Source organism: Macaca thibetana, chromosome 3 (assembly GCF_024542745.1).
Source record: "Macaca thibetana thibetana isolate TM-01 chromosome 3, ASM2454274v1, whole genome shotgun sequence".
Taxonomy (NCBI): domain Eukaryota; kingdom Metazoa; phylum Chordata; class Mammalia; order Primates; family Cercopithecidae; genus Macaca; species Macaca thibetana.
In genome coordinates this window covers 66,436,120-66,450,932 of record NC_065580.1, presented here as the reverse complement: position 1 = coordinate 66,450,932, position 14,813 = coordinate 66,436,120, and the positions used below count along the sequence as shown (strand labels likewise).

Below are 14,813 nucleotides of genomic sequence, written 5' to 3'. Positions count from 1 at the left end.
GAAAACACCACCTTTGCTAGTCATCTGGCCTAGCCTCAGTTTTCCAAATATGATTTTTAAAACCTAGTTAAGACTATATTCTATTTAATAATTTAAATGATATTTCAAGAAAATAGAAGAGGGTAATAAAACTCCCTAAGGGGTGGAGCCCTACAATCTGACTGCCTGTGTTTGAAACCCAACACTGTCCTTTCTGAGAAACTTGTGCCTTTATTTGCTCATCTGTAAAATGGAGATAAGAGTACCTATCTCATAGGGTTGTTTTTGAGGGTTAAATGAAGTAGAACTTGTAAACAGTTTAGAACAGCAATGGCATATATTAAAGTGCTCAACAAATGTTAGCTATTATAACTGCCATTCAACACTCACAACAAAACAATGACACAGTGTTCATATTTGCTTCAGATATTCCTTTCTTCTTTTTTCTTCTTTTCTCCATCCCCTTCATCCTTTTTTCCTTTTGGAAATAAAGTATTAATGATGCTGGTGAAACCCCTTTTATATTCCTTCTTAATATTATTCTCCTTTCTTCTCCTTGAGGCAATCACTATTCTGAAATTGGTTTGTACCTGCTGTCCACGTTTTTATAATTTTACTACATTGGATGTATCAATTGTGTATAAATTTTATATCATGATTTTCCCCCACTTAAGTGAAAGCATTTTTGTAAGCATTTCCCTGTCAGACCCTTTCATAAAATAATTCTTTGTGTCAGGATAATATACATTATTTACTTTCCCTAGTATTAAATATTTAGGTTTCATTCATTTTCTTTTACAAAAAACATGGGTGAATATTTTGTCCTTGAATATTGTTCTTACATATTTGTATACATCTTTGATGATTTCTTTAGGTAGAATTGATTGGCATCAAAGAATACAAACATTTTTAGTAATTTGTCGTGATTATAAAAATAATATGTAATTATGGAAAAATTGAAAACACAGAGTCTGTAAAAATGAAAGGAAAAATATCTGTTATGCTGGTATTAGAAGACAATTACTGCCAACACTTTGATTTATTTTCTTCTAGTGATTCTCCCTCCATAAAGCGCACTTAAAGTCTTCCCCAACCCCCTGCACATCATACTTGAGGATACACTGTTATTTTACTTTTTTATTTCAATAGCTTTGGGGGTACAAGTGGTTTTTGATTACATGGATAAGTTTTTTAGTGGTGATATCTGAAATTTTAATGCACCTGTCACCTGAGCAGTGTATATTATACCCAATATATATAGTCTTTTATCCGTAACCCTCTTACCAACCTTTCCCCTTCAGTCTCCAAAGTCCATTGTATCACTCTTATGCCTTTGTGGAGGATATGTGTTTATTGGATTTGTTTCCAGCTTTTTCCATTAACATTATATCATCACATTTCCTCAATTCATTTAGTATTCTCTAGTAAATGTAACTTTTAATACGTACATAATCCTACCACATGAAGCAATACAATTTATTTAACCATTCCTCTATTTTGGGGCACTTAGGTTACTTCATTTTTAGTCATATTAAAGGATAGTGAATATTCTTGTACAGAAACTTTGTGCTCCTTACCTACCAGTTCCTTAGAGTCCTAGAAGGAAAAATTACTGGGTTAAGGCATAAACATATTAAAGGCAGTTAATACATATTGCCAAATTATCCTCCAGAAATACATGTTCTCCTGAGTGTATAATCCACAGCATACATTTGCCAGAATTATTATCTCTTTGATAATTTGATACAGAAAATATGTTACATTGATGGTGTCATTGATGGTTTAAAATTAATTTTAAAAATTTGCTACTTGAATTCATTCAGATTATTTTTTTCTAATTTTGTTTGTGCTTAGACAGTCTTTTAAAAATTGGGGTTATTTATACCACAATCTGATTTAAGTTAAAAAAGAAAATAAATCTATGTATATAGCATCATTTTGGCTATGGCTTTTGTTGATACAGCTAAGGCTTTTGTTGACTTTTTAACCAAATTCAGTTCAATTTTCAGGTAAACATTGCATAAATAAAGTGGAAAAATGATTATTACCTAGTGATTGTAAGCTATTTAAACCCATTCTTGCAAAAATTTCATTAGGAATTTTCTATTAAAGTATATTTTTTTATAAAACTAATTTTAAGAGTAAATTTATTGATCAGATAATCACAGATCTTTTTTATGGATGGGACAACTATGAGAAAATTATTTATTGAAAGTGGCAAATTGTCCCACTCTGGAAAATCTACAATTGTCATTTGATCCAAGTGCATTGACTGGACGACTTTTATTTTTATAAGGAAAGAAGCTGTTTTCAATTTAATAGTCATGTTGTTAGTTCTTTCTCAGATGACAAAAATAATAACATAATTTGACTCCTAAAAATTCCACATGAATTAAATAATAAAGCATATAAAAAAGAAATAATAACAAAATATAACAAAATAAGAAAACATAGGCATCTGTATGATTTTGCGGAGATACATGTACTTCTAGATATAAAAAAGGAAGAAATCACAAAATAAAATGATGCTACATTTGAATACCTAAAGATGACAATCTTCTGCCAGAAAAGCTACCAGAAATAAATTTAAAAGACTACAAAAACGTATTTGTAAGATATATGATAAACATACACAAAGCTTATGAAGATTGCTAACAAATCGATAAAAAATGGAACTTCAATAAAATGGCTAAAGTGTGCCAGTGAAAAATTCTCACACCCTGACATGAGAAAGAAAAATGCAAATAGCTAGTAGATATATATGAAAAATAACTCAATGTCACTAATAATAGAAATACATTTTAAAAAATAATAGCATTTTTCTCTTCTACCAAAATAGTAAATATCAGAAGTATTATAATCTAGGGTGATGTGAAATAAATACTCATGAACTGCTGGTAACAACTGCTACAAATTTTTTGGAAGGAATTTGTATATTATTCATCAAAAACTTTAAAAATGCACATACCATGTGACCCAATGTTTTCCCTTCTAGAAAGGTATAACAAATTATTTAAAGATATGCACACAGATTATGTTCCAAGGGCATTCTTTCCAGAATTATTAATAACACTGAATCCTCAATGTCTAATATCTAATAGTAAATTACATATATCTAAAGAGTAGAAAATATTATACAATTATTAAAGTTGTGTTGTTGGAGACTTTAATGATTTGAGAAAATATTTATGTTGTTAAGAAAAAAAAAAGCAGGTTACAAATTATTAGTCCAGTTTTGCAGTACACACAGAGTTAAAAAAAAAAAAAAGCAAGGAAATTCCTCAACATGTTAATACCATTAACAATGCTCTCTGGGTGGTAGGATCTCTAGTTATTTTTATATTCTTCCTGATACTTTTCAATATTTTCCAAAATGTTTACAAAGAACATATATTGTTATAATCAGAATATAGGTGTGATACACAAATCTATGTGTGTATACATACACACAAACACATATACAGAGACTGTCATGTGAAAATTTCGTTAAAAGGACATTAGAGATAGTGCCACAAACAAATGTGCCACAGGCCAACTTACAATGAGTGGGCCAGGTGGATTTGTCCAGGTATTCAATAATCAGAAATTTGGATGCTTCTTTTGAAAAACACGATAACTCACCCATTTACAGAATCTTAGATCAAGAAGGGATCTTGAGATCCCTGCCACTGAGGAAGGCCTTGTGTCCATCTTGTTCACCAGTTGGTGCCCATCACCTAGTTCAGTATGTTTTTGAATGAAAGAAGAAAAGAGCACCCCAATCATTGTACAGATGGAGAAACTGTTTCCTCCAGAAAACACAGGGCTTAATGCCCAATGTTACACATCTCCACGAAATAACACCAATAGCAGCAATAATTACAGCTACTACTACTACCAACACATGTCACCTACTGTGTGCCAGGCACTCTTCCAAGTGCTTTATGTACCTCAACTTACTTAATCCTCATAATAATCCTACGTGGTGGGTATTATTTTCATTAAATAGGTGAGAAAACTGAGTCACACACCACGTCTCTACACCTCAGTCCTCTTTCTTCCCCGCCATTTCATGCACACCCTAATCACCTAGAAATTGGATCTGACGCTAGCCAGCACAGATCCTTACAAGGGACGTTCCCAGGGCGCATCTGTGTGTTTGTGTGCAATGAGGAAAGTAGGGAGCTTTTTAAAGACCCGCCGCCAGAAAACAATGTCCTGATGTCCTGTATTTACTCTAGCTTCATCCCGGGAGCGCCCCTCCCAGTGGGCCAAGCGGACCTGAGATACCCGACTCCACGGGGTCCCCAGCCTCTCTCGCCCTCTAGCGCGAGGCGAGCGCCTCGCATCCCCTGGGGACCCGCCGGGCTGGGCCGCAGCCCCCGTCCGCGCCACCTGCTCCCCAGCTCCCGCGTCCCCGCCCCGCGTCCCGCCCCCGCGCCGCGCCCGCGCCCGCGCCCGGCGGTCCCTCCCTCCGGCGTGACGGGAGCACCAGCGCTGGCTGCCCGGGCCGCGAGCGCAGCGGAGCTGTCAGCGGGCGGACAGGCAGGGGGCGGGGGAGCGGCGAGCCGAGAGCACAGCAGTCGCGGCCCGGGAGCGGGAGCCGGAGCCGGAGCTGCCGCTGCACCCCGGGAAGGCTGCCTTGCCGCCGGCCTGCCGACCGCGTTGGGACGAAGATGCTGTTCCGCTCCCGGGGGCCGGTACGGGGCAGGGGCCGGGGGCGGCCGGCGGAGGCTCCCCGCCGCGGGCGCTCGCCGCCCTGGAGCCCCGCCTGGATTTGCTGCTGGGCGCTCGCCGGCTGCCAGGCGGCCTGGGCTGGGGACCTGCCCTCCGCCTCCAGCCGCCCGCTTCCTCCTTGCCAGGAGGTGAGCAGCACCTGGTCCTCTACCTGGAGTTTGCGGGGGCGGGGGGAGAGCGCGGAAGATGAAGGCTGAGAGCGGTGCCTGTTTATTTCTGTTTGCCATCCCCTTTTCCTTTGCTTGGAGAACAGGGGCTTTCGTTTGCTTCGAGGGGTGAAGTTGCCCGGCCCGGTAGCTGGCCCGGAGAGGATGTGTGACTTCGCTGTCTCTCGGGGGATGCTTTTCTGTCTGCGCTCGTGTGTTTTGGGGGCTCTGCAGGACTTTGCGGCGTCCTTTTTGGAGAGCCAGGTTTGAGGACCTGGGGTCGAGGGAAAGATTTCAGGAAGGGGAGGAGACTGGGGAAGCCCCACCAGTGGGATTTGGAGAACCATCTCATCACAGCTTTTCCAGAGAGCCAGACACAGACACCGGAGGATTTCCCGCTCCTCCTCCCCCTGTCTCCACTCCTCTGTCTCTGCAAACGCCTTCGTCCCTGCACTCCCCTGCCCTCAGCTTCCTGATTCAGGCCCTGTGGGTTTGCTAAGCCAATGTGTGGTGTCACTTAGCATCCTTCTGACAAAATGTGGATTTGAATTTGGAAAAAGAAAAAAAAAAAGAGTATGTATTTGGTAGAGAAGAGGCAGGTTGATGATGGGGAAAATTAGAAAAGACAAAGTGAATATGCTCCTTTTGGGAGATGCTTTATCACCTGGCTGAAGTGTTGCCGCGATATATTTTATAGCTTGAGATTATTGTTGATTTTAGGTCAAAAAGGATAAGCTATGGGTGATGAGATTTTTCTCTGGTTTTTAGAAGAACGAGACAGTGTGCCAAAAATTTACAGGGGGTGTCATTGGTACTTGTATTGAGTGTTTTATCTTTCCATTTAGTGTTCCAGAAAGTGCATCCTCTTAATGAAAATCAGTGAGGGGAAGGAAGCAACATTTCTGACCTAAATTGATTGTGTTGAGAGGATATGTGGAATAGATACTGTTTTTAGGAAGATTGTTAGGAATCTGGGCGATGGGTCATTTTAATTAATGTAGCAAAAATAGATTAGCCAATAGCCCCTCTGGGAAGAAAGGCCAGACCCTGTTCTTTGTGTATGTTGCTATAACTTCCGAATTTTACCGAGACTTGAATTACAGAGTATCTGTATTCTAGACATCGTCCATCATCTATGGATTTTCACCTTTCTCTCCTACAGTACAGGTCCCAGGACAGACTGAAATGAAAGAGAATCGGATCAAAGGCTTGTGTGTGAACACACAGCAATGTTGTAATTGGGCAAATCAGGACAAGAGCTCAACAAACAGCTGTGTTTAATTCTAGGGTTTTTTTTTTAATAGTATAATGAGCTTAATCTGTATTCTACAACTTTATGTATCACCTGGGAATAATCCATTATTCCAGGTTTCCACAGAAAGCTGCTTCTTGGACATCTCGGATTGAACAGTTGTGACAAGATAAATTTTATCCTCCAGCCCCCAACTTCTAATATGCAGAATGTATGTTTCTAAACTGAAAAGTCTTAAGCTTCTCATAACATCGATTCTTAATAATGAAAATCTGCTTGAAGTAGGTGAAGGTCAGAGCCAGTAGAGATGATGCCTTTGGTCTCTACAACTAGACTAATCTTTTAGATGAACACATGTCCTACACATGTATACCTAGAAAGAAGAGTCTGCAATCTAAAACAAAGATTGAAAGGAGGGGCAGATAGATGACAGAAGGTTCAGGAAGGCTGGGTTCACTTAATCCCAGGTCCTTATTGCATTGGCTTTAGAAATTGCATGTGACTCATCCTTTGAGATCTGAAATTTACATTTTCTTTCTGAAAAATGAGAAAAAATATATAGGAGGACGCTATTGAGCCTGCCTTTGGCTGTATGTTTTTATAAATGGTAATGCACAGATCCATTTATGTTCTTCCTGATGACTGACAAGTAAGAGGACCTGCTGGGAGTTAGAGGTTCCTTGGAAGTAGAAGAGACCTAGTGACCTTCCAGTGGTTGAATCTATTTGATATCTGATCTAACCAGTGGAACTAATTTACAGAATTGGTCATTGTTTTTCTCTGACATTGTTTTTAAGAGGAAAGTGGGGAGGGCAAGTTATTTTCAGGCTTTGAAGGTAAGGGAATGTTTGTGCCGGGGGTGGGGAAAGGGTATCCTCTTGAGCTCAGCCCTTTCCTCTGAATACAGTTAATGGGATTGTGGGCTAAACAACTGTGAATAAAGACACAGTTGAAGTAACTACTCTGTGTTCACTTCTGCTCGTTTGTTGTTTCCCACTTTTTATTAACATTAAAGGAGACAAATGCCACAAAGGACAGATTATGCAGTGGGGAATAGAGGGAGGGCAGTTAAAGTGAGTGGTTTTTAGGCTGAAAGCTAAAACCAACTCTCAATATGAGAGAATGCTGAGGAGTATAGAAAAAGCTATAGGCCATTTTGAACCTCATTTTCCCCCAGTAGTTTGCGTCACCCTCATTTATTAATACTTTTATAGAAGTAGTCATGTTTAACAAAGTTACATAAACTCTGATTTTCCTGCCTGGTTTCAGAGGAAAGCAACTAAAGGAAGAGAAGTGCAGAGAACTGGCCTGGGAGTCATCCAGTTATAATTGCCTGAGTTCAGAAAAAAGGCCCTGCAAAAACTAGGTTATGGGTAAAAGTTACATTTAGATTTTTGCAGAGGATTGGACTCTGGGGTGAAACTCATAAAATGTAGGTTCCTTCGTCAAAGTCTTTGGAATATGGAGTCGAAAGGGGGAGAAAAATTGTGTTGGAATGTTCAGCTGGTGATCAGATCAGCAGTGTGGAAGCACACGCACAAACAGGAAGCGATCGTTTGGGAGACAGAAATAAAAGGAAAGTCAGTGTGCCGGCAGATGAAGTACAAGAATAGGATGTGACTTTGGAAAATGGTATTCAAAGGAAAAAAATGAGGCCTGGACATCAGAAAGTATAGAATTCCTCAGGTTTTTGTATGGGGTGAACTTATAAAAGGTAAATCTTGTTTGGGTTTCTTGGCCTGTGTTTCACTTGTAAAATGTTACTGGTAAAACATGACCAATTATTTGTATTATGAGGATGAAATGAGATTAATATAAGATAAAGGAGAAATATAAATGTGAGGGTTGGTTAGTGCTGGATTAGTAGAGCTAGATCCTGATGTTTTGGGAAGAGTCTACAGTGAGACTCCAGAGGTTCCTAGGATAGGCCCATCCAAGACTTAGCATGACATTTTTGACTCAGTGAATAATAGGACTTAATGGGGCTGCCAGAGCAAAAAATCATAAAGGCCAACAGATGACTCAGAGTTGCAGTAAGTTATCAGAAGATAGAAGAGTGCATGAGAGTAAAAAGAACAGAACTAATTGGATTATGTCTGTATTATTTACATTTGGTAAATTAAATCACCAAATAGCTGATTCTTAGTTCACTGCTCTAAAATCTTACATAATGCAGTTCTGCTGTTCTCGTTGACTACTGAGTGATGAGTTTTGCTAACAGTTTTTGTTCCACATTCAGTTTATACCATGTGCTAGGCAAAATGTCAGATATGAAATTAGTGATTTAAAGAATATAATTTAATTGAATAAGGATGAGACAGATATGTAAACAAACATTGCAATTAAGTGATTTGAAGCCATGAAAGAAGCACGGGGCCATCATATCTACTGGGGGGAATCAGAAAAGGCCCTATGGAGGAAGTGAATGAGACTTAATTGATAAGTAGGAATTTGCCAAGCAGACAAAGGTCAGATGTGAGTGTAGGCTAGTTTGGGGGAAAGACATTTCAGGTGTAGAGCACAGATTGAAAAAGGGCAGAAACATTAAACAGCATTGTATTGTAATTGGTTCTAACTGGAGTACAGCGTGCAATGAGAAGCTTAATGAGAGATGAATCTGAAAGGCAGGCAGGAGCCTATCATAAGGGACCTTATATCACACTAAGAAGCTGGTCTTTATTTGGTAGGCAATCGGATGCAGTAGTAGGACTTCAAAAAAGAGGAGTAGTATGCTTTAGATAGAATTGGCAGTGAATGGATGCAGAGGGTGAGAGAATTAAACGTTCTAACTTGATTAGAGGATGGTGCCTCTTAACCTCCCTGAGAAGAAATGTGAAAGATGGGATAAAGAGCTTGGTTCTTATGTAGAGCTGTTGAGTAGGCAGTTAGGTATTAGGCCCTCTTCCTCAGGGGCATGGTGTGGGCTGGTGTGGTGACCTGTGAATAACTTGAATGAAAGACATTGTTGAAATTACTGGATTGGCTGAGATCATGCAGGGAGTGAGAACAAAGAGGGCTGAAGATAGGACTTGGGTTTTACCTACATGAAAGGAGACAGAAACCAAGGAGTTCACAAAGGAGACATGTAGCAATGGCTGGTAAAGGAGAAATGTGAGTGTGGAGTTGTGGGAAAAAGAAAAGCCTGAGAAGAAGATAGGGCTCATTGTGTGTCAGTTGCCCAGTGAAATCCAAATAATGACGACTGAAGAGAGAAGATTGAATTTTGCAATTAGGTCATTGGTGCTCAGCACCAGAGTAGTTCCTGTGGGATGGTGGAGATGGGTTGAGTGTTAACTGGGAGGTGAGATGGTGGCGATGGAGTAGAATTGTGTTACAGAGCCTTCCTAGATTTGGTAAGCTACTGGGTCTTCAAAATCCATATAAACCACAAGACCTGTAATGGTCATGTTTTTAGTTTCAGAACTTGATGGGCACAGTTGAGAAACATCCTTTCTGTAGGAAGTCCCTGAAGGTCATGGGCTATGGGTGAAGCTGTCAGAGGTTCTAGACTCACATTGTTATTGAAGGAGTTAGGATTCAGCCTCGGTTTTCAAGCAGTTAACGTAATTATTCTTGCCTGTTAATGCCTGGGGAGGTGAATTTTCCATTTCAAGTTCTTATGCTTAGAATCATTTCTCATGTTTTAGGCAAATGAGAGCAAGTATTCACACCATCAATATTTACAATGTAAAACCAAGAGTTGACAGATCTGTGAAGTGTCATATTTTAGCACAAGGGATGGAAATAGCAGAGCATAGTATAGAGTGGCACGTTTTCCTATCATAGTGTCTTCTTCAGCAGAGTCTTGCATCTTATAATAATTCTTTATTGTCAGAAAACACCAGCCACATTTTGGTTGCTTTTCTTTTCTCTTGAAGAAACCATGGATTATTCTCTTTCCTTTCTGCCTTTCATCATCTGTGTTCTATGTAATATTTCAATATTCAACATATATTTATCATGGACTTATATAGCAGGTATTGACAGTGAATGGATGAACAAAACATAGGCCCCGGCTCCATGGAGCTTTGTAATCTCAGGGGAGTAGGTTTAAAACAAAACCACACATCATGCAATTACATTTGCCATAAGTACTATGATGGAAAATTTCTGTGTGCAGTGAGAATGAATAGCCATCCTAGTTAGGGCTGGGAGCAGGTGGATTACCAGGAAAAGATGTTTAAGGTAAGATCCAAAGGATGAGTAGGAGTTAGCTAGATGTAGGTTGTGGGTGATGGTGAGAGAACAGCTCTTGACAGAGGAAGCCTCCTGACCTAGATCCATCCCTATAGCCTATCTTTTCCTGGACTAGTAAAAACAAAGGATATTTTCTCTTCTTTGAATTCTAGTCACAGCCTATTGTTTACTCACTGGCACATATATGCTGTTCCACAAGTGTTTTGCACACACAGCCCCCCCCCCCCACTGCCATATAGATGAATGAGTTGTGCTCTCTACAAGAGCACCCAGCTAAAGGGTTGTAAGAGCAAGAATCCATCCATTTCTCAGCATGCTTAGCTATATGTCCTGGCACAGGTCTGCATTTACCTGGAAGAAGGGATACCTTTTTCTAGTTCATATTCCTAGAGGGGGGGTCACTATTTTCTAAATCACACAAAGGCACCATTTGTTTTACCAGAGGCTTTGAATACACAAATGTTCTCTCTCCCCTAGTATATGATATGTTCATTGAGGGCAGGGATTATATCATCTTATTAGCAAACAGTAGTATCTTTTCATTTAAGGCATTTTGGGGGTTTTAAAAATGAGTAAGACATATGTCCTTCTCTCTGGGAGCACTAATCACTGCCTTAAAAATATAGTAAGTGAATAGTTTCTGCTTTTTCAGTTATAAACAGGAATTGATCTTTATGCTACATTTAATTCTAATGAACATCTCCTCTTGGTTGTGCCAGATTTAAGACCCTGAAATAAACCCTAGTGGTCAGTTCGGGCAAAGTGGCCCACACCTGTAATCCCAACATTTTGGAAGGCTGAGGCAGGTAAATCGCTTGAGCCAAGCAGTTTAAGACCATCCTGGGCAACATAGCAAGACCTTGTCTCTATACAGAATAAAAAAATTAGCTGGGTGTGGTGGCGTGGGCCTGTAGTCCCAGCTACTTGGGATGCTGAGGTGGGAGAATCGATTGAGCCTGGGAGGTTGAGGCTGCAGGGAGCTGTGATTGTGCTACTGCATCCCAGTCTGGGTGACAGAGCAAGACCCTGTCTCAAAAAAACAAAACATACCCTGTGATCAGAATATACTGAAGTTGATTCTCAGCTTAGTTTACAACTCAAGTTGAAACTACATTTATTATCCTTTTTCAAAATGTTGCTTTTATAAGCTCTTTTCTCTAGGTTAGTAGTCCACAAAGTGAGATCCTAGGACCAGCAGTGTCAACGTTAGTTAAGAACTTGTTAGAAATGTAAGTGCTTGGTTCCTGCACACAACCTACTAAAACAGAAACCCTGGGATTCAAGCCCAGCAAGAACCATTGCACTCAGTATAAAGAAAGGAAATGATATGGTTTGTCTGTGTCACCACCCAAATCTCATCTTGAATTCCCATGTGTTGTGGGAGGGACCTGGTGGGAGTTAACTGAATCATGGGGACAGGTATTTTACATGCTGTTCTCATGATAGTGAATAAGTTTCATAAGATCTGATGGTTTCGTAAGGGGGAGTTTCCCTGCACAAGCTCTCTTCTCTTGTCTGCCACCGTGTGAGATGTGCCTTTCACCTTCTACAGTGATTGTGAGGCCTCCCCAGCCATCTGAAACTATAGGTCCATTAAACCTCTTCTTTTGTAAATTGCCCAGGCTTGGGTATGTCTTTATCAGCAGCGTGAAAGTGGGCTAATACAGAAATACAGTTTAGTTGCCTGAAGGGACCCATTTCATTGCTAAAATTCCCTAAACTGTCACCCTAGCTTACTTCTTGCTTCTGTAGGATGTCTTAGAAACTCCTTAAATAATCACATCAAATGGACCGTGAGATTCTCTCATTACCATGAAGTATACCAGCAAGCATTTCTTAATTATCTTTTATATGTCAGGAATTATGCAAGATGCTGGTGATAAAACAGGATGCAGAGAATATTGTCATCGTTCGCCAGGAGATCATAGCCTGATAGAAGTCACAAATATGGAAATTAATAAACACCTCTTTGAGATTGACATTAAAATAGAAAAATATGGGATTATTAAGAAAGTATGGTTAGCCTTCTTGGTAAATGTTTTCCAATGTTTGCTACTTATGGGAGAATGATGTTTACATTTTTGTCCAACTGCAAAGTAGTGTCTTGTTATAGGACAAGCAGTATTGAAGGTATTTAAGAATCTGATGTAAAGGTGAGCCCTGCCACTGGTTTATGTGACCTTGAACAAATTAGCCCCTTTAAATCTTTTCTTGTCTGAAAATGGAGAGAGTAAAACCTGTCTTACCTATGTTAGAATTGCTGTGAGTTCAAGCTAATGCATTTGCAAGTGCTTTGTAAATTCTAATGCAGTCGCCAATATTAGTTATTATTCTCATGTAAGTGAAGAATAGTGTTTCTCAGGAGGTGCACTGAAGTGTGAAAGACATGGGATATGGATAGGGAAATTTGTTTACTTTCAAAAATATTTTATAGGAGAACTTTTTCTAACTATAAAAGTTATGCGTTGTGAAACCTTGGACCCAGTTGATTGTTCTGTCATCACTGAAATTTACTTGGCTTCAAGCACCCCAAACTCTCTTGGTTTTTCTCTTAATCCATTGTAATCTCTCTCAGTTTTTGCCAGTTTCTCCTGACATCTTGACGTTACCATGTTCCAGCAATTTATTCTTGGCCCTCCTGTCTTTTCTGTCATCCTCACACTCCTAGTGATGTCGGGAGTCTCTTGGCTTTACATATCACTTCACGTGGATAGCTCCCAAATTTACACCTCCTTTGTGGACCATCCCCTGGAATCCTATTAGGCATAGCATTGATATCACCACTTGTGTAAGTACCTTAAATCTGACATGTCCCAAACTGAACTCCTGACATTTTCCCCAAACCTACTCCTTGCATAGTTTTCTCCATTTAATGGCAACACCTTTTCTTCTGGTTGCTCATGTCTAGAACTCTGGAATCTCCACTGACGTCTTTTCTCCTCCATCCTACATCCATCCTATCGGCAAATCCTCGTCACAATAGCTGAATCAGAACTTCTCATCACTTCTCCTGTAATTTCTGGACCATACCACCATTGTGTCTTGCCAGGACTATCACTGTAACTTTCCATCTTGATGTCACAGTGCAGCTCAGAGATAGCATTAAAATATAAGTTTAAAACTGTCATTCGTTTGCTCAACACCCTTCCAAGAATTCATTAATACAAGACTGTATCAGGCCGTTCTTGCATTGCTGTAAAAAAATACCCGAGATTGGGTACTTTATAAAGAAAAGATGTTTAATTGGCTCATGGTTCTGGAGGCTTTACAGGAAGCACAGTGTTGGTGGTTGCTGGGCCTCTAGGGAGGCCTCAAGAAGCTTACAATCATGGTGGAAGGCAAAGGGAGAGCAGGGACATCCCATGGTAAAAGCAGGAGCAAGAGTGAGTGGAGTGGGAGGTACCATATATTTTTAGATGACCAGATCTCGATCTCCTGAGAACTCACCATTGCAAAGATAGCACCAAGTCATAAGCATTCCGCCCCCATGATCCAGACACCTCCCACCAGACCCCACCTTCAGCATTGGGGATTAAAATTCAACATGAGATTTGGGTGGTGACAAATATCCGAACTATATCAAAGGTCCAACCTAATCTGACCTCCATGAAGCCTTTAATGTCACCTCTTATTACTCTCCCTCTTTTAGTTTATTTTGTGCTTCTATAAGAGAATACCATAGACTGGGTAATTTATAATGAACAGTAATTTATTTGCCTCCAGGTTCAGGAGGTAGGGAAGTCTAAGATCCAGGTGGGGACCTCCTTGCTATGTCATACCATGGTAAAAGGCCAAGGGCAAGAAAGAAAGAGAAAGAGAACAAGTGCAAGATGGGGCCTGAACTCTATTTTATAAGGAACCTATTCCTGAAGTTTGCTGTCAGTCATTTATGAGGATGGAGCCCTCATGAACCAACACCTCCCATTAGGCCCCACCTCCATCACCACGTTTGGGATAAAGTTTCTAACATATCAACCTTCAGGGACACATTCAAACCATAGAACTCCCCATTTTTCATTTTGCTTCAGCCAGCCCAATCTCCTTGTTCTTTCTAGAATGTGTTATGTATGCTCCTTTCTCAAGGCCTCTGTACTGGGTCTTTTCTGCCTGGAACTCTTTTCATTCAGGTATTTACTTGGCTTTGTCCTTCATGCACTTCGGGTTTCCACTCAATTGTCATTTTGTCGGTAAGGCTTTCCCTGGCTACCTATGTAAAATTGCAATCCCTTCCTCTCAATCTACATTTCATGCTTTTGTTTTTCTCTATAGCCCTTTTAACATCCATAATAATATATATTTTCATTGTTTATTTGATTTGTATGACTTCACATTCCGTCAATAAATTGTAAGCTCCATACAGATAATAGTTTTCTTTTTAAAAAGACACTACTATTTCCCTAGCACCTTGAAGAGTGCCTGGAACTTAGTAGGTATTCAATAAATGCTTGTTGAATGAATGTGTAAATTTAATTTTGGGCACGTAGGCTGTTTTTAATTTTATGTTGTATAATCAAAACAGTATT

General features: G+C 39.9%; 1 protein-coding gene across 2 annotated transcripts in view; it reads left to right on the top strand.

Annotated features, from left to right (window-relative positions):
* Positions 1 to 4,482: 4,482 nt before the first annotated feature.
* The window catches only part of ELAPOR2 (endosome-lysosome associated apoptosis and autophagy regulator family member 2), a 272,270-nt gene continuing 261,939 nt past the window's right edge, over positions 4,483 to 14,813 (top strand). The window contains exon 1 of one of the 2 annotated variants that reach the window (XM_050785250.1): positions 4,483 to 4,823. In XM_050785250.1, coding sequence (XP_050641207.1) covers positions 4,635 to 4,823 — 189 coding nt within the window. In that variant the 5' untranslated portion in view covers positions 4,483 to 4,634. The remainder of the gene's footprint in view (positions 4,824 to 14,813) is intronic. The other variant, XM_050785249.1, reaches the window with a different exon arrangement.